Source organism: Gambusia affinis, linkage group LG12 (genome assembly GCF_019740435.1).
Source record: "Gambusia affinis linkage group LG12, SWU_Gaff_1.0, whole genome shotgun sequence".
Lineage (NCBI taxonomy): Eukaryota > Metazoa > Chordata > Actinopteri > Cyprinodontiformes > Poeciliidae > Gambusia > Gambusia affinis.
Window position 1 is genome coordinate 25096438 of NC_057879.1, and position 18814 is coordinate 25115251.

Sequence of the window (18814 nt, forward strand, 5' to 3'; positions counted from 1 at the left end):
AATATTTGTCTACATATAGTTTTGGATTATAAATTACAGTTCGCAAAATTAACTTCATCAAAAATGTTAATACAGTCGTACCACTATTTTTTACAATAGAAATGGTAGAAAGTCATTTTATTGTGATTTTATTTGCATTTTCCAAGTTTTACCTTTTCAAAAATAAACTCAACATACCGTATTTTAAAGAAATTAAGAGAGTTGTCATATTTTTGTACATTAAGGATTTGTGAATCACTGCAGAGTCAAAACATAACGAGGGTCATATTAAAACAAAGTCACACCATTTCCTCATTTTTAGAATATTTTCTATTTTTGTTGAACGCAATTTTGTTTTTTCAAGCACTAAGAACAGAATCCGGTCCCTTTTCCACAACTGAAAGTCATATTATTAGTGAAAATATAACTGGAAATGCAATTAGGCGGCAAATTAAATCATTCCAAGTGTCACCACATGATTTCAGTCATGTTGGGGTCTGGACTTTGACTAGACCATTGCAAAACCTTGGATTATTTTCTTTTTCAGCCATTCTGCAGTAGTTTTGATGCTGGGTTTGGGATCACTGGCAACTTGATGCATCACATCCAAACCTTTCCGCTTTGATTTCATCTGTCCAGATGTTTTGGTCAAGAAAAATTTACCCACTTCTCAGAAGAAAAAAAAAAGCGATGCAGATTTGAATCCAGGTAGGGATTTTTTTAAGTTTTTTTTGTTTGGTGGGTGCTTGGATGTGTTTGCTCACCTGCTCTTGTTTTTCCAGCCAGCGGTCCACCATGGGGTGGTTGGCGCTGAGCGACGACCTGGCCGTGTCTCTCTGAAACTCTCTCTGACTGGACCAGGTCCCGGCGTCCCTCGGCAGGCTGCGGTACGTGTCCAAACCTTTGCTCTACACAGAAAACAAAAGTTTTACCCCTAAAGTAGATGTGATTTATAGTAAGTCACCGGTTTAACACCAACCTTCCTCTCCAGGCTGTTTGTGCCCGAGGAATGGCGAGCCTTCAGGAAGCCGGCAGTGGTGGACCAGCGAGTCGGGTTCTTCCTGGACGGAGGCTCTTCGGTTTGGACCCGCAACTCCGAGGCGCTGAACGGCCCGTTGACGGTGATCAGGGCGGGGTCACTGCTGCGCCGGACGTGGAGAGGCATATCTGAAACACAGCAAAGATACGAAGTTAAATACATACTGGAGAAGTTAGAGAACTCATTTTATTCAGTACAGTGGAAAACAAAAGAGTTCAGAAAAAAAACGCATCCAAATTTTTCCTGCCGTCGTAAAGCTGCAACTTTTTAAAAATGTATAGTCTTTTTTACATATCTGTTGAAAATGTCTGTGAAAAATATTTTAGCTCCTAGAACTGGAAACAACCAATCAGAGCCAGAAGGCGGGTCCTAGTGCTGTCAATCACCCTCCGGTCCCAAACTTTTTTTTAAATAAAAGTTACATTTTGGAGCTCAGACTAAATTTTTCTTGTTTTATGCAAGTTAGAATCACAAGAACTAATTATACTTTGTAAAACAGGAGAAAGAGAATATTTATTCATTAATGTCTTCATTAATTATCTTTGTGATGGTCACACAAAAATATAAACTGTATTTGTCCATTTGGAAGATCCAACCAAGAAGTTAATCCTGCTTCAATATTTCCAAATAATGCTGTTTCCTCGTTAATTTTATGAGGTGCAGCACAACATGATGCTGCCACCTCCGTACTTTGCAGGTAGGATGGTACAATGGTGATTACGGTCCAACAGTTCCACTTTGGTTTAATCAGGCCACAGGACGTGTCTCCAAAAATGAAGATTTCTGTCCCTGTGGACATTTACTAACGGCAATCTGTTTTATTTTTCTTTTGGATTAATAAATAATAAATCTGTCCATGTCAACAAGGTCTCTCCAGCATCAGCGGCATTTTCTTTGGCTTTTGTTCTGAGGTTAATCTGCACGTTTTGGATCAGAACCAGTTCATCTCTGGGGCATTTTGATGATTGGACATTCCCATCATGTCTACACTTACCTATATTTGTTTGAACGGATGAACAAAACACCTTCCAGCTTCTGGAAATTGTTCCCAACTCTCTTCCTAACATCTTGTCTAATTTATTTTCACTTTTAGGCATCGTGTCTAACGAGAAACCAGGTGTGTCTTTAAAAAACAACCACAGGTGTGCCTAAAAACTTAACTCAAATCTGTCAGTTAGCCTAAGAGACGTTTTCCAGAGTTGAATTTCTTTTTCTAAGGTTAAAAATAAATCGAATGTCATATTTTTCTTTGCTCTTCTGGAACCTCGGACTGTATTTTGCTCAGTCATCAGTCATGGTCGATGAGACTGGAGGGCAGCATAATGAAGCTGCATCAATCGTGATCTTCTGGTAAATTAGAATGATTTATTCCTAAAGATTTTACTTCCTGTGTGGGAACAACATCACTTTGGTGATGGGCTTCCATTAAAACCTTCACTCCATCTAAAAGTCGCATCATGTGGGTCCGAATAATTAAATTATCCCAACAGGAACAGCAAACACAAGGCCGTTACAACAGCAGCAAAAATCTGCTGCTTCTCAGAAAACATCATAGAGACGGATAGTAAAACAACAAACGTTTTAAATAAAAAGTGCTGTCTTTTGGTAGCCAAGAGGTCCGGTTCCCAAGTTCTGCTGGGAAGCTGCTCACACAGGAAACACTGATCAGTGTACTGGGTCAGCAGTTCTGCAGCTCTGACTGAGTCCATCTGTGTGTTTGTGCTCCTGGCTGTTTATTTCCTCGTTCTCTCGTAAACTGATGAGTCCGGGCATCACTCTGTTTTTGTGTCGCAACACTTCCTGCTTTTGTTAAACTGTGTGTGTGTGCGTGCGTGTGCGTGTGTGTGCGTGCGTGAGTGCGTGTGTGTTGGTGGAATACTATGGATCCGTGAGGGTTTGTGAAACATTACTCAACTGTCCAATTGTAAATCTGTTCACTTGTTTGGACGTCTTTAAAGAAGCAGCAGACGTATCTGTTGATTCAGCACATCTGTGTGTGTTTGCAGCATATCTGCATGCGTGTGTGTGTATGTGTGTGTGTGTGAGCTTGTTTATGTTATCTAATAAGGACCTTTTCTAGTGTATTTATAATCTTTCTGGACCAAAGCCAGGTCCAGAACCCCTTTCTCATGTTTACTGATAAAATGTGATTTAACTTTTGGTTACGGTTCGTAGTTTAGGTTAAATTTGCTTTTTAGGCATAAATGTATACAAACAGTGAGCTTCATACTGCCTTGGTGTAGAAAATGTTTTAGCTGTTTTGACCCGACATTTTTTTAAATTTTACAATAAAAATGTAAAAACAGTTCTTTAATTACCTAAGGTGTTTTTGATATATAGATTACTTTTGATCAACTCTCCTTTCCCCTCTTTCTAAAACTTGTAACGAGTTATAAAAAAGTTATTTTTCTTGAGTTCTCACGTCCTATCAGTTATACTAAATTACTAAAGTAGTAATCGCTTTACCGTAAACTGGAGTATACAAACTCAAAAAAAAGTCCATTTGGTAAAAAACAACATATTTAGAGCAGTAATTAAACCATTACAGTACAAAAATATATAAATCTTCAGTTAAGAAAGTAAAAAATCCTTATTTATCTGTATGTTCTTCCCAGAACTCCTCAAATGGCAGTTTTTGCTCCATCTGATTCAAATTACTTTAAAAAATCTCCCATTAAGCACATTTTGCTATCCAATAATCAAAAATTAGACAAGAGATCAACCTAAAGCTTTATTGATAAGTAGAGCAGAAAGGCTGCAGTTTCAACATTTTGTTTAAACATATCCTTTGCCATGTTGTTGTCCAGCTCTCCAGTCTGGATTTCTTTGAACTGTGCAGGATTTCTGTCACATTAAAGGTCAGAAAAAAGCCTGGCATTTTAATGGACACCAACATTATCTAAATTATGCATATTTAGCCCTTTAACACAACCAAATCACCAAACAAAATTATTTTAGAAGCTGCCCGTAAGCTCTGATCAAAATTATCATTCTCTAAACATCTAAAACAGAAAAGCATGATTTATTACCGATATCTGGATGCAGTAAAACATGTCATTATGACGGGAAAGAGAAAAAAACAACAATACCAGGTGTAACTCCTTCAACTTCATCATAGTTCTTGCATGAGTTTTATTGAGTGATCTCTAAAACTTGATTTATTTTCAGTTTACAAACCCGCCGTCTCTGCAGTGAGCTCATCCGAGAATCTGGGCCAGCGAAGCCCAGAGACCAGCGACTGAAACTCCTGCAGCATAAATCAGTCACTCCGAGCCGTTCTCATTAGGAACTCGCTCAAAACGAAAATTAATCAAATCCCCTCTCTTCCGTGTCAGACATTTTGCTTAACACGTATTAAAATTCAGCTGATGAGACTCTGCGTAGTCAATTAGGCAGGGCTGGAATTTATTACGAAGACGGCTAAATTGGATGTAACCGGCAGGTGTAATTATGCCAAAGATCTCAGTTTCTTTCAGAAAAATTCACGTTCAGCATCTCGTCCAAAATGCAATTAGAACTGCAGTGACCAGACATCTGAATAGATGCTTTTAGATACTTTTGGTATCTTTAAATCATTCGTTACAGTTGCATAAAAATCTCCAACTTTAAAATTATTCTGAGGGAAGTAAACCTATGTTCATGTTGCAATAAGACATTTTTTTAAATAAATATGGTCCATTTTAGCACTTCTTAAAACTAAAGCTTTTGTTTTTTATTTAAGACTTTGCTTTTTAAAGTTGAGAGCTTTTTATTGGTAATCCATGACCTTAAAAAACAACGGCTCTTTTCTATCACTCTTCAAAATGGAAAAACAATAAGAAAACATGATGTTGAAAGAGCAACTAAACCCCAAATCAACTTTTATTCTGGGTATATAAACTGTATAAATAGAGCAGAATGGATGCTATCTTTAGATTTCTGTGTGAATTGACATTTTTGTTTAAATGTGTTTAATTCTGCGACATTCGCTCCAAAACTGTCTCAATGCTGCCCCCTTTGGGTTGAAAGGTCGCTAATGCTGTTGAGTTTTTCTATTGGCTACAGCTTGGTTGGCCCCCATACCGAGTCAGGAGTTCCTTTTTTTAGCTTTACACATGTATGATTTATTTGCAATGTGTTTCTATTAAACAAATGTATTTTTGAAATGTCAAATTGTGAAAAGGAAACGCAGCTACAGAAATGACAGAGCCGATAATAGGCCTGTCGGATAAACAATAAATCAATCAATGTACGATAAATTAAAACTATCAATGTCATTTTAATTATCGGCGTTATCGTCTCTTCCAGCCTTTTTCTCTTTCTGTTGATGACGCTAAATGAAAAAAGGCTCTCCACTGACCCTCCGTTCCTCATTTCCTTAGTGTAATGTCCAGCGCACACGACACCATCCTAGAGCTGTCAGCCAATTGTCGGCCCATCTTCAAAACCTGAGAGATTTAGCCGACAGAAATCCTAGGTATAACGGTTCGATCGGGTTCGATGTGCCGTGTGATGTCCAACAGTGGGCACAACATAATGGCTACAAGTCCAGCTAACTAATTTTAAAACCAGGCATTAATCAATGCTTTACTACAATCTCCCTGCAGTGCTTGTGGCTCTAGTGTCAGCGTAACGTCCTGACTGAATGAAAATCATTATAACCTATTTATGTCACGTTAACGAAGAACAGCTGAAAAGTTACTGGGTTCATCAACGTAGCGATTTCGCTCCAACTCCTCCCCTCGTCATTTCTATATTTTTTGCACGAAATGTTTTATAAACATTAATGTTGTTTCCACATATCATCTCCAATGTCCGCTGGACTTCAGGTTGCGCCGTGTCAGCTGTTTGGGATTCCCCTCTGTAATTTCCCCTCAGAAAGCGCGGAGCAGAATCCGGCTTTCTGATTGGCTACCTGTCACATTCAACAGGCTGCGTTAACGATCCCAGTGGGGAAAACCCCTGATTTAGATCGGAGCGGCCACAACGATCTACGTAACACACCACACACTACAGGATGATCACAAGAGACAATCTTAGAACGATCAACTTCTAAGATTGTCATAAGGGGAAAATGTAGGTGTGAACTAACGTGTAGTGTGAACTATTGCATCAGGTAGTCGATGTTCCATCTTCTCTATTTAAATCTAATGATTACTGAAGGGCAATATGGTTTACAGACTTCATAATCTGCACTCTTTTGGTTGAATGCAGTATTTATTTACACTTTGGTGTTTTTATTCAAGTACATTTTTATTAATGGAGACTGAGAATCCATTTTATTTTTGTTTTTGGTTGTTTTGTTTATTTTATCAGTTCCAGTGTTAAATGTTCTTTTGAAAATAAAGTGTATCTATCTTTGACAGGAAATCACATGCATTATTACGTCATTTCCATTAAATCAGTGTAAAAAGGTCTTCAAACAATATTATAGTTTATTGCAATAATTTTTGAGACAATTAATGGCTCAGCAAAATTTGTTATTGTGACAGGCCTGGCTGATAAAGCTCATAAATTATGGTGGCGATTTTCTGTAACGTTAAAGAGTCACAACAATGGCTGGTACTGAAACCCTCATTGCAACTTTCAGCAACAGTACCGTATTTATTTTTATCTGATATTGCGAAACTTTACCAGACACAAATGTTGACCTTTTTTCTCCCACAATATTTAAGTCCCCATATTTTCCCAACCTAGCAAACATTTGTGTTTATTGTGAGAAAGCAGTTGTCGATGCTCAATCTGTTTGAAAACCAGAGTTAGATAATAACTACTTACATTTACTCGAGTGACATTTTGGAAAAAATGTTTGTTTTTTTGCAGCACTGCATATTTTACTTTCAGTTAAGTAATTTTATTAAGAAGTATTTCTACTTTTACTTGAGTAAAATTCCTGGATTTTCTACCCACTGAATGAAAAACAAACCAAAATTTCACCAGACACAAAGCTGCAGTTTTCTTTAAAACTTTATACGTTTTTTAATAAAAGAAACTGATTTGGAAACATCGTTTGCCTGATTTTGTTATTTTTGTTGTTTATATGAATTACTGTCATTTTTGTTCTTAAAATACAAAAATTTCCACTTAACTTTATATTTAGGCCTTTCGGATTATGTCAATTTTAAATGTTAAATGACTGATAATTTGATCAGTTACTCAGTACTTGAGTAAACTTTTTACTAAATACTTTTTCACTCTTTCTTGGCTACTGTTTACTTTTACTTGAGTAAAAACATGTTGAAGTAGTGCTTCTCCTAACTGAGTATAATTTCTGGGTACTCTGCCCACCTCTGTTTAAAACAGCTACATTACCCATCATTCCTCTTGTTTTCCTCTTTGCCTTCTTGTTTGTTTCAGTTTAAATTTGTTTGCTTGATAGAAACTGAAACAATCGTCAGCAAAAGGCAGCTTCTTGTCGACACTCGTGGTAATTAGAGCCAAAGCAGTGACCCGACCGGGGGAAAACCACGGAGGTGAGCGTGCTCAGTGACAAATTTGATTTAGGAGGCTTTGGATTGAACCAATTAGCCACTTTGGCCGGGGATCAAACGGCTAACTGCGCCTGAAAAAAGTGGCCTCCTGTCCAATTACCTGAATTTATGAACAATGCTACAGCGTGGGGTTATAAGGTGATTTGTTGGGTTTACTGTATGCTGCTGTAGCTCCTGACATTTAACTCGATAAAGACGACAACATGGAGAATAAACGGTGAGAGGAATTGATCATTTAGAAGTAATGGCTTCGTTTCTAATTGCATCTACACACTCTCCTCCTCTGGTGACGGGACTCACTGGCGCGCAGCGCCGAAGGCGTGACTTCGATCTCGCTGGCGTTCTGGTAGGGCTGGAACGCCGAGGCGACGCTGCCGGCGCCGAGCTCTGCGGCGAACAGGTCCGGGCTCTGTGTCCCGGTGGAGCTGGCGCTGGTGCCGTCGCCGCCGTGATGGGGATCCTGCTCGTCGTAGACGGCGATCAGCTGCAGGAGGACAGAAGAACGGGAGTTAAGAAACGGCTTTACAGAACGATGGAGGAGAAAAAAATACAGATGGATGATGGATGAATGGATGATGGATGGATGGATGGATGGATGGATGGATGGATGGAAAAGAAAAGAGGAAGCTCCCCAGTAATTCTGAATCCTTCATGTAAACAAGAATTTTAATCTGAAATCAACGTCTGAGTTTAAATTCAAGTTAATGAAACTAAAAGAAAAAATAAATAAATCTCAAATATCTAAATACTCTAAAAGCACAAAAAGGTTTAAATAAACATTCAGTGGAAACTCAAACTCAAACTATTTACCTTTCCAATAAATAAATTTTTTTCTTACTAAATCAGATCTTGAGATGTTAGTGTTTCACTCTGAACTTGGTCCAATCAATACTCAGAAATTCTTCCATGTTTTTACGCTGAAATTAAAGCCTGGAATGAAATAAACTGTTTAGATATGGACAGCGTCAGAAGAAGACCCGGTGGTCCCATCGTAGCTGAAATGGATCAGGACCGCACACACAGCCTGGAGGAAAAAGGCGATTCTCTTTCAATGCGACTCTCCTCCATTACGTCCAATCGGATTCTCTTTTCGCCCAAAATGCTTCCACCATTTTTCTCTCCATCATCCTCCTGTTCCCAGCTCCTCTCCCTAACAGGTCTGATTAATTCCAGCCTCCGCAGAGCCACTTTATTAGATTAAAGATGAGATTCGTGGCGTCGCTCTGCGACAGGCCCAGCTGGCTCTACTTAAATGAGGAAGAAAATGAAAAACTCATCGAGAGTTTGCCAATTCAGACCTTCAGCTGTCCCTCGTGGTGAGATCTGATATAAAAGCCGAGGTTGATAATGTCAAAAGTTCATGCTGCGATGCAGAAAATATTATCCATAAAAGAAAGAAAGAAAAAGGCTGAATTTAAAGAAAAAAGTTCTCAAATATTTCATGGGGAACAGGAGAAATATACAAAACCTTCTGAGGCTAACGAGATGTCCTGGTTTCTCCTTTGAATTTCATTTACAGCTCAGTTTTCCTTTGGAGAGGCAGGTAGAGTGACAATCAGCATAGATAGGATGAAAAGAAAACCAAAACTGATAACCCACAACAATAAGTCAAAGCACCTTCATCCCAGAAAACACAAGTCAAGCAAAGAAGATCTCTGGATAACCGGGAGAGATTAGTAGTTTGGGAAACGTTCAGATGCTGCTATTCCTGCTCTCTATATCCCGAGAGTTCAAGCTCAACAAGCTCTGAAGATCAAATACCTTCAAAAAAAAGAAGAAAGTATTGTAAAAAGACAAAAATCTACACTTCTACTAATCTGGAAGCTAAAGTTTCCAGATTAGCTTAGCATTTAGCACCACTGCTAACTTTAAAAAAGGTTTAGATTTGAACAAGCTGTGAAGCTCCCACACCTTTATTATTTTTGAAAAAGAAAGAAAGCAGAGTAAAAGACAGCAATCTACTGATATCTACATTTTTGCCACTCCGCTCATCTGGAAGCTAACATTTAGCTTAGCGCTTCAGCACATCTGCTAACTTTGAAACTCTTATTTAGTTGCAGCTAATGTCCTTTGAATGTTGCCAATTTAAACAGCTGCCAAGAAGACAGAGAGGGAATCATGGATATAATAATTAGCTCACAGCTTAAAAGTCAGACTGACTTAAAATTATTTCAATAATAAACTGAAATCCATATTTTCTCAAGGTTAACATTTGACAAATACCTCAATTGGAGTTTATAAAACTTTAAAATATGAACAGTAGCAGAGATGTGGTCACAACCCACACTGATGGGCACATGGTTCAACCCCCAGCAGCAGTTTTCCGGTACATTAAACTTTCGTTGCAGCCACATTTAGTCCGATAGCCCGGGAGTTTTACAGCGTGCCGGACAGACTCCCCGATGAGCAGCAGCAGCTCTCCAGGGCACCCAAACATTTTTCCAATTAGCTCCTTTACATAAATGTGAACACATTTAGTTCAAATTAGCGAATTATGCAGCTTGAGGCTATACATGTAGACGCAGTGAAAGGTTGGGAGTGTGTGTGCACGAAGGAGGGAAACGGTAAAACTTAACAGTAAGCATGTTTGCTCAGGTGTGTGTGGTTCATGTTTTACTAACACACGTGGGAAAAAGCAGTAAAAAGGTTTCTCGTTGTCTCAGATTGTGTGTTTTTATGCGTGCAATATAAAACTTCCTGCATGTGTGACTGACAGAGGACTTCTACTCTTCCCTCATTAGAGCTCGACTCAGTCCAGAGGAGCTGAGTCAGGGAAACATTCCCTTCCCCGGACCTTTCCCTGAGGACGCCCCAGCCAGCCTGGAGTGCTGCTGCAGCCCATGTGGTCGCCATTACAAGGCAATCAGTTCAGCTGCAGTGCACTATATAGGAAAAATGTGTTCAGGCTGATCCGATCTGATCTCAATTAAAAGGCAAAAACAAAACAAAGAAAGCAGAAAACAAATCCAGCAAGCCTCATAAATTTCCTTACAAGTTATAAACCCTCTAAGAAGTCTGAAAGTTGCATTTTGAGACGTGTTTTTCATGTCTCAAAATCGTGTTTTTCATTCTGTGGCTGCAGAAAAAGCCCAAAGGGATCTGAAAAGTTTCTGCTTCATCCAATTTACTGCGACCAGAAAACATGCATTTAATTGTTTTCAACATAGTCTTCAACATGTGAGTGTTTGAGATAATTTTGCTTACAATATGCACACATTCAGATCACGACACGGCAATACATATTTTTCTAAAAGGAAAACAAAAGCTTGCTGCAGGGAAGCTGATAAGAAACAAATGTTGTAATGGTGATAAGTCCAGCAGTAAACACGCCTAAAGCCTTTCAGACCAGTCAGAAATAATTGTTCCTGTGCAGCATCAAGAGACGCTCCAAACTGCCTCTATGTTACACACAAGCAATAAGTAAAATGTTTCAATATTAAAAGCAGCTCTGCTCTCATTTTCTCCTGTTTTATTAGCGTGAACTGCAGCTGCATGGACTTTGAAGGTGTCTTTACCAACTCAGGTTCCTGCAGTGTTTCTGTACAGATGCAGATCTCTCAGAGAGTCGACTGCCATCGCTGTTTCTGTTAGACAGACAACTGCAACCTGAGCTTCTGATAAAAACATTAAGGGATTAACTCAGGCTCTTTTTAACCTCTGGATGCAGAATTAGACCAAACCATTGACTCTGATCACTTTATTTTTATTTCGGTCAACCTTTAAGAAGATCATTATCTGATATTTGGATAGAAACTTGGAAATGTGCTGGATTTACTTTCCACCAAAAGTGAGAAATATTATGGTGTACTGATAATAATGAAGAGTGATGCACAAGTAAAGACGAGATTAAATATTTTAGATTTTAGTGTCTTAATCTACTTGCTTATAAATCTTCTGTTTTTCATGCCGTTCGGCACACCCTGTGTTTGGTAGAGTGACTGCAGTCTGATTAACGGATGTAAACAACCAGGTTGCCATGACGATGCAACAACTTGCTCAAACGCTCGGCGACGTTCTGCAACACATTTCAGTCAAAGGAAGTCAAAAGATCTGAAATGATTTGGAAGTTTGAATGCCAGTTTCCCAGCTGCATTTTCTTTTGAATATTTTAGATCCACAAAAATGTGAATTTTCCACAAACTATTTTGAGTTTAGTGGAAAAAAACAAATCTCTGAATAATAAAACGCAAATAGTTGGGGGTCCACTCCACTGAATTTAAACAATTTACATCATCTTTGTTCATCTTTAATAGCAGTGTTTTTCCAACTCTTTTGCAAAATGACCAGACGAACGCTTCGACTGACAGCAGCTCCCTCCGGACTTCCTGTTTTATTTCAGGTGTTTTGTTCAGTGAACATTTGTCCATGAAACTGCTCCAACTCAGATCTAATGGCTGAGCTCTGTTGACAAGCATAACCCTGACCCTGCCACGGAAAAAAGCAGCGCACACACACACACACCCACGCACACACATACGTTTGCGTAGCTATCTTTGAGGGGACTTTCCATTGACTTCCATTCATTTCTACAGCCTTCCCCTTATCCTAACCCCAACCATTACATACCTAACCCAAACCAAAACTCAATTCACACCGTAGTCCTAAATCTGTCCCCTGACCCAAAAACAGTGTTTCCCCTTGTGGGGACCAGGCTTTGGTCCCCACAAGCAGCAGTGTGTCCCCACAAAGTAGTATATGTCAGTAAAATGGTCCCCACAAGGTATTAGAAACAAGCGCACCCCCCCCACACACACAGAGTGTGACAGCCAATCAGCAGGGCCGGTGCTACCTCAGGAAACCGACGTTGTGAACTAAGAAACAGGTGTTGATTGGCTCATGATGGTGTGATAACTAGGCTTAGAAAAAAAAACAAAGACTAATACAACTGAGTCTTTTACACTTTTCATTTCACACTTTCAAAGATGCAAACATGTTACCATAGCAACAAATGTGTAGTTAAGGAGTTTCGATGACGTACAATCCTTCAAAGCGATGAGCAAGCAAAGAGAGTCTAAAAGTCTGTTTGGTTCAACTTTTCTCCACTTTGCTGCTCAGAAATTCCTCTAAACTTCTTTCTTTTTAAAAAAAAAAAAAAAGAAAAGCATCAAACAATAATTGAAAAATAAACTACAATGGAAAGTGTGAGTCAGTCCACTTCTGTTGCAGCTCATAAATCATCATCCCAGCCGTGGCTCGCTCCAACAGTGAGCTGGCAGCCGGGCCGGCGAGAGGTGAGCGCGGGTCTCCCAAAGGGGAATTAATCCTCAGAGATTGGTGTTGGAGGGATGGGGTTGGACTCAGCCGGAGAAAAGTCGCAGCTTGCACCACATCAGCAACTACCCGCTTTTATTTCATCACAAACCACAGGGCTTATGAGGTACGGCCGTTAAAGAAATTACATCTGCCTCTGCTCTGCCTCAACCGTCTCTCGATGCTCAGCGACTGATTCGTTTTATTCGCTCGTCATTAAAAACTGCAATTTCACACAAACTGACAGAAGTGGTTTCCCCTCGTGTCAAGCTTTATGTTGGTTTATATTGTAATTGTAAATGGCAGATGAAGAGGACATAAAATCAAGAGAGGACTGCTGGTTTCAAGAGGGAACATTTTTCCCGTCATTTACAATTTAAATAAAATGTTGATTGGAGTCACAAGATAGAAATTAAAGCCTGTTTCCATTTAAATGGCTGGAGTAATAGTTATTGTATCTAGAATAAAACAACTGATTGGAAATGGGTTGGGTCTTTGTTGCCAAATTAATTATAGGTAAAACTTTCCATGAAATAACTTTGTGGCTAAATCTACTTCATTTATGTTCACAGGAGTAAAAAGGGAGCTGCATATAATATTACTGCAATATAATCTAACGTAAACAGTCATTTGAAGGGTAAACACAGAAATTTGGTGCGTTTGGCCTGCAGTTTGTCAAGTATCTGCATGATAAACACACACACTCGAGTCCCAATGAACCCAGTAAGAGCGTTAATGCCAGACAAAATACACCGCATTTGAGAAATTATGTTTTACTGGAAAATAAGAATAAAGTAAACATGGATAATTCATCATATAAAAAGTCTCATAAAAGTCTCGACTGAAGCAGCAGGAAATAAATCTAAACTGTTTAGGGTCTACACGAGCATTTTTGCAGTTCTGTTAGCAGGGGTCTCAAACTCCAGTCCTCGAGGGCCGCAGTCCTGCAGTTTTTAGATGTGCCACAGGTACAAAACACTGGAATGAAATGGCTTAATTACCTCCACCTTGTGCAGATCAGTTCTCCAGAGCCTTAATTATTCTATTCAGGTGTGGTGCAGCAGAGGCACATCTAAAAGTTGCAGGACTGCAGCCCTCGAGGACTGGAGTTTGAGACCCCTGAGTTAGAGGATTCGTCTGTGAAACATAGATCCAGATTTTTTTTTTTTCATAGACCATGCCTAAAGATTTTGCTTTGGAAGCTGAAATATGAAGGCTCAACCTTATTTGACACCCTATTGGCTGCCATTTGCAAAGCAGCCAATCCACAAGCGGGATTTATTTCCTTGCTGCTGATTGGTTGTACCCACAAGAGCAGGGGTGGGCAATCCTGGTCCTGGAGGGCCGGTCTCCTGCAACTTTTAGATGTATCTCTACTTCAACACACCTGAGTCAAATAATGAGGTCAATAGCAGGACTCTGGAGAACCTGACTGTTCTCTGGGAGGTGATTCAGCTGTTGGATTCAGGTGTGTTGGACCAGGGAGATATCTAAGAGTTGCAGGACACCGGCCCTCCAGGACCAGGATTGCCCACCCCTGCACAAGAGTGAAGATATTAGCTTCTGTGGTTGCACTAGCAAAATTTCTACTCTTTCTACTCATTAATGCATTATAATATACATGTCTAAGTGTATTTGAAGTATTAAACATTTGTTCTGTGATTTCACTATTGTTTTATGACATTTTTGCAATTAAAAATTGCTAATTTTGATTTGCCACGTTAGAAAAACTTCCATGAAAATTCGCTATATTTTTCTTCATTTAACTCTGTTGAAAAAATTATAAACATCTTTAATTTTTAAATAACTTAACAACAGTTCCTAGCCTTATTCATCATAAACTACAACATGAAATCAAGCAAGGCTGCAGCAGCAGAGGAAATACTGCCCCTGCAGGTGGAGATTAGCATCACGTAAACCCGATGTTTTTTTCTTACCATTTCAGTGGAAAATTTATAATAAACTTGCAATTATGCATTAGCGTGTAAATTGTGTGAAACTGTTGGTTTTGCATAAATTTCAGAGAAATTCAAATAAGTACGTGAATCCCAAAGGTCCACTGTTTAGTAAAATACATAATATAAAATGGGATCCAGGGAAAAGATGCATTATTGTCATGTTATTTGTCCATATTTATTTTTGTATCTACATTTTCTTTTTTTATACATATATATATTTTTTCTTTTAACATAAATTTTATCATCATTATCTCTATTATTGACCAAAAACAGCTGTGTGGCAGAGATTACCTTACAGCACAAATCTGTAATTTACATACTTGTAAAAAGCTTTAAAATATATTATTGGGATTACTTATGGTCGATCAACACAAAGTAGCACCTATCTGTGAAGTGGAATGGTAAACCTTTTGCATTTAACTCCTCATATAATAAGAAAAGTATTCTAAGATTCAGAATTTAATGTCCCTGTTCATCCTCTCCCACCCAGCTGTACCTGCAGATTAACAAAAACAACTTAATGCCTAAGAGTGAAAAAAACAGAAGGATGTCAGCAAAACAACAGCCACAGCCACATTTTGGCCTACGCAGCGTTTTGAAACAAAGCATCTTTCCCAGACTCTCCTCATTCGTCGGGACGGTGCAGGCTGTAACATTTTCCTTGGTGAAGTGTGAAGCAGTAGCGGGCCTTCACCCAAAATGACAGACTTCAAAACATGGAGGAAACAGGTTCCACAACCAAAAACCACTGAAACACAGACAGGCAGTGACCAGCGTTACTCCTGGGTCAGAACACCACAATGTTTATGCTGGGAGTCGGGTTTTAAATAGAGATATACGGCAATGTGGGCAGGAGATGGACGGACCAGAAATAATTTCCTAAAGGCAACCTGAAACATCAGAAGACAAAATACTGATGTTTTAGTAGATTATGTTTCCTTCGCCACAGTTCAAACCAATAAAACTTGGCATTTTTTATTCGGTAAGGATTTATTGTTCCAACACAAAGACAGAAATGATCAGATTTCTTTGCTTTTTTAAATTAGAGGGGAATTCTACAAATTCAGTGGAAGAACGGAGCTGAAGATCTGGTGCTTTGGATTTGTCCATGTGTAGGTCTATAATACGAATACAAACAATTCACACACTTACGATTGGCAATTAATGGTTTATTAGATTAAAATGAGCTTCATTCAGTTAAATACCTTCTACCATCTTTCAGTTTTGTAGTGTAACCGCCATCCAACAGAGGGCGCCACTGGTCATCCCTAAGCAGCGTCAGCTTTCAGAAAACATCCTTTTCCGATAAAGCGTATAGTTACACTGGCTTAGGTAAACTTGAGCCATATAGTTAGTTTCTGTAGGTTATTTTTGTCCTCATAAAAGCTGCACTTGGTCTGGTGGTGTTTAAAATAAGAAAATAAACATTTTATTGTTTTTGTTTTTGCTTGTTTTTTTTAAATGCAGCATTTAGCGAATTTAAACCAGGTGAAGCTAAAACTGGGCCAAAAGAAAGTTTTTGAAAAAAAAAAAAAAATGGTTACAGATAAAGTTGTTTTTTTAAATTAAATGCAAAATGGATTTAAATTTTGTACAGTTTTGGCTTACTTACTGCTCTGAATATCTTTTTTTTGAGTCAGTTTATTCCAGTTAATCAATACTAAATTGGTTGACGATTATTTCAACAATCGATTCATCCCAATTAATTTGATCGATTGTTTTAGCCCTAGCTGTTTTTCTTAGAGTAATTTGAATAATAAATTGAACTTAGTGCACTGTTTGATAACCAGGACCAGTTGGAATCTGTGACTGGATTGAAATGACTCAAGAAAACATTTGTTGTGAAATGAAAATATATAAAGCTGAATTGAATTTAATTGAATTTTTGGGATAAATGGTTTTATTCTTGGATTAGTGGATGGCTTTATCAACGGCTTTATGAATGAGTGAATGTAGTTTGAGATTAAGGGAGGATCCCTGGATGTATGGACGGAGAATTTAAGATATTTTAGCATATCTCAGACACCTCCTCAGACATCTTTCTCATGTTCAAGTTTGACCAACGTAAAGCCCAAAGGCCTTACAGCAGAACAAAATGTTTTTACTTTGCTAGCCACGGTTTTGGTATTGTAACTGATACATGTAATATCTATGGTACATGTCAAGAAAAAGCCTTTTTTCCAGCACATTAAGTTCCATCTTTTGGGAAGTCTGCACCTCAAATGAAAACACTCATAAAACATGTGTTGAAAGTTAGAAAATCTCACTATTTTAAGCAAAGAATTGGCCGTCTTCCTTATTGGACCTCTCCATTAATGCTCGTAAAAAAAACATTTGACATAACCAGAGCAGCCATTCTCATAGACTGGCGCAGAAAAGCAGCCTAACATTGTGACATGTTTGGAAAGTTTCCCATGGATGTGGAAAGGTTTTCTTCTGCGCTTCATGAAACAGAAACAAGCAGTTTGGCTTGGAATAAAGACAGACTGCTGGTTCAAATCCAAGACCTCAGAGGTGAGCCAGTAGAGAGACGGCCAGGTTCTCAGAATTTAAGAAAAATAAATTTAAAAAAAAATAAAAAATACCTACACCTCCATCCAAGAGTTTTAACTGTCAACCATAAGAACTGACATCGACTTCTCTTATCACGTTTTCCTCATCTAACACATTTCCCGAAGCACTAATGCTCTTTTTAATCCAAGTTTTATTCATTTCACTCCAGCAATGAATAAAAAATCCATTTGAAATTAGATCTTGCTAGAGCACCATCATTTTGTTGCCCATTACGCTCACAGTCGAGATAAATTCAAATCAATTCAGAAAGACTTATCTACAAGTTTCAGAGGGATACACTTCAGAGTTTTACTGGCACTAGAAAGATAATCTACGCAACAACACGCAAGTATAATTACCAAAATGTTATTTGCCCATATTTTTGCAATATCCACAACACAAGTTGTTTCAAATTTTGCCAACTTTTATTGAAAAAGCACCAACCTAAAGTCTAAAGGTGACATTTGGTGTGTCTAAAGTTAGCTGAAGGCGGTGGAAGAGCAGCGCAACCCCAAACTCCCACAGAGACTGTTCCAGAGCAGAGCAGACAGAGACCTTGACCTCTGCGAGTTCACACAGAAACTCAAAGTAAGACGAAGAAAGAGGATGAGGAAGAAGAGGACACAGCTCAAATGAAGGAGACTTAGAAGAGACATTACACAGGTATGAGAGCACCTTTTCAGTAACTTTGCAGACAAACTTTGGTGGTGTTCAGTTCAAATCTGTCTCTGCCTTTGAAGGGGATCTATTATGCCAAATGTAAATTTTCCATAACAGATCCCCCAAAATGGAAGTTTTTTGTTTTTTTTTTACTTCCATTTGAGTCTCTACTGTTTCTAAAAACAGCCCAAGCGTTAAAAAATAAAAGACAGCCAGTTGTTTTCTGGCAATACGTAAAAAATTTTTTTGGGTGTCTGGAAAATGAGCCGTTTCAAAGTCCTTCACAATGAAACTTCACAAGTCAGCAGACAATGCTCGTTACCTAGCAACCCCAGCAGAATTCCACCCGTTACCTAGCAACCCCGGCAGAGTTTCAGACGCTTAGTCAGCTGGTTTTTGCTGCTGTATGAACTATACAATGGCTGCTGAATTAAAGAACAAAAACTGTTTTGTTGTTGACTTAACATCCAGAAACCACTTGCAATCAATCAATCAACTTTATCTATACCATTGAGTAGGTTTGGTTACAGTAAGGCGAGTCAGTTTTCTTGACAGGAAACTTTATGTCGTCACAACAATAAATATAAATAGAAAATGACTCAAAATGGCCCTGTGCTCAAAACTTTTGAAATATTAAGAACCATAAAAACAGCAAATGACAAAATGTAAAAATAAAAGACCTAAATACAGTATCAATATTAGGGCTAGCTTAAAAAAACAACAAAAAATTTAATTAAATTAAAACTATGCCAAAACTTGCTGCATTGTTGTTGGTTGTGCAGGAGGCTCCACTTCTGCTTTTCAAAGATGTACAGTTCTATAATACTTGATAAATGTTGAGGTGGGAGGCGTGGCTAGTAGCAGCTTATTTGGATTTAAAGTGACATGACGCCCTAAACGTTTCA

At 38.5% G+C, this 18814-nt stretch overlaps 1 protein-coding gene across 8 annotated transcripts in view; it reads right to left on the reverse strand.

Annotated features, from left to right (window-relative positions):
- pard3ab (par-3 family cell polarity regulator alpha, b) overlaps positions 1-18814 on the reverse strand; it is a 261995-nt gene that overhangs the window by 166717 nt on the left and 76464 nt on the right. For all 8 annotated transcript variants that reach the window (XM_044134498.1, XM_044134495.1, XM_044134493.1 and 5 more), the window contains exons 3-5: positions 7789-7972; positions 959-1146; positions 744-887 (exon numbers count right to left, since the gene is read on the reverse strand). In XM_044134498.1, the coding sequence (XP_043990433.1) occupies positions 744-887; positions 959-1146; positions 7789-7972 (516 nt within the window). The remainder of the gene's footprint in view (positions 1-743; positions 888-958; positions 1147-7788; positions 7973-18814) is intronic.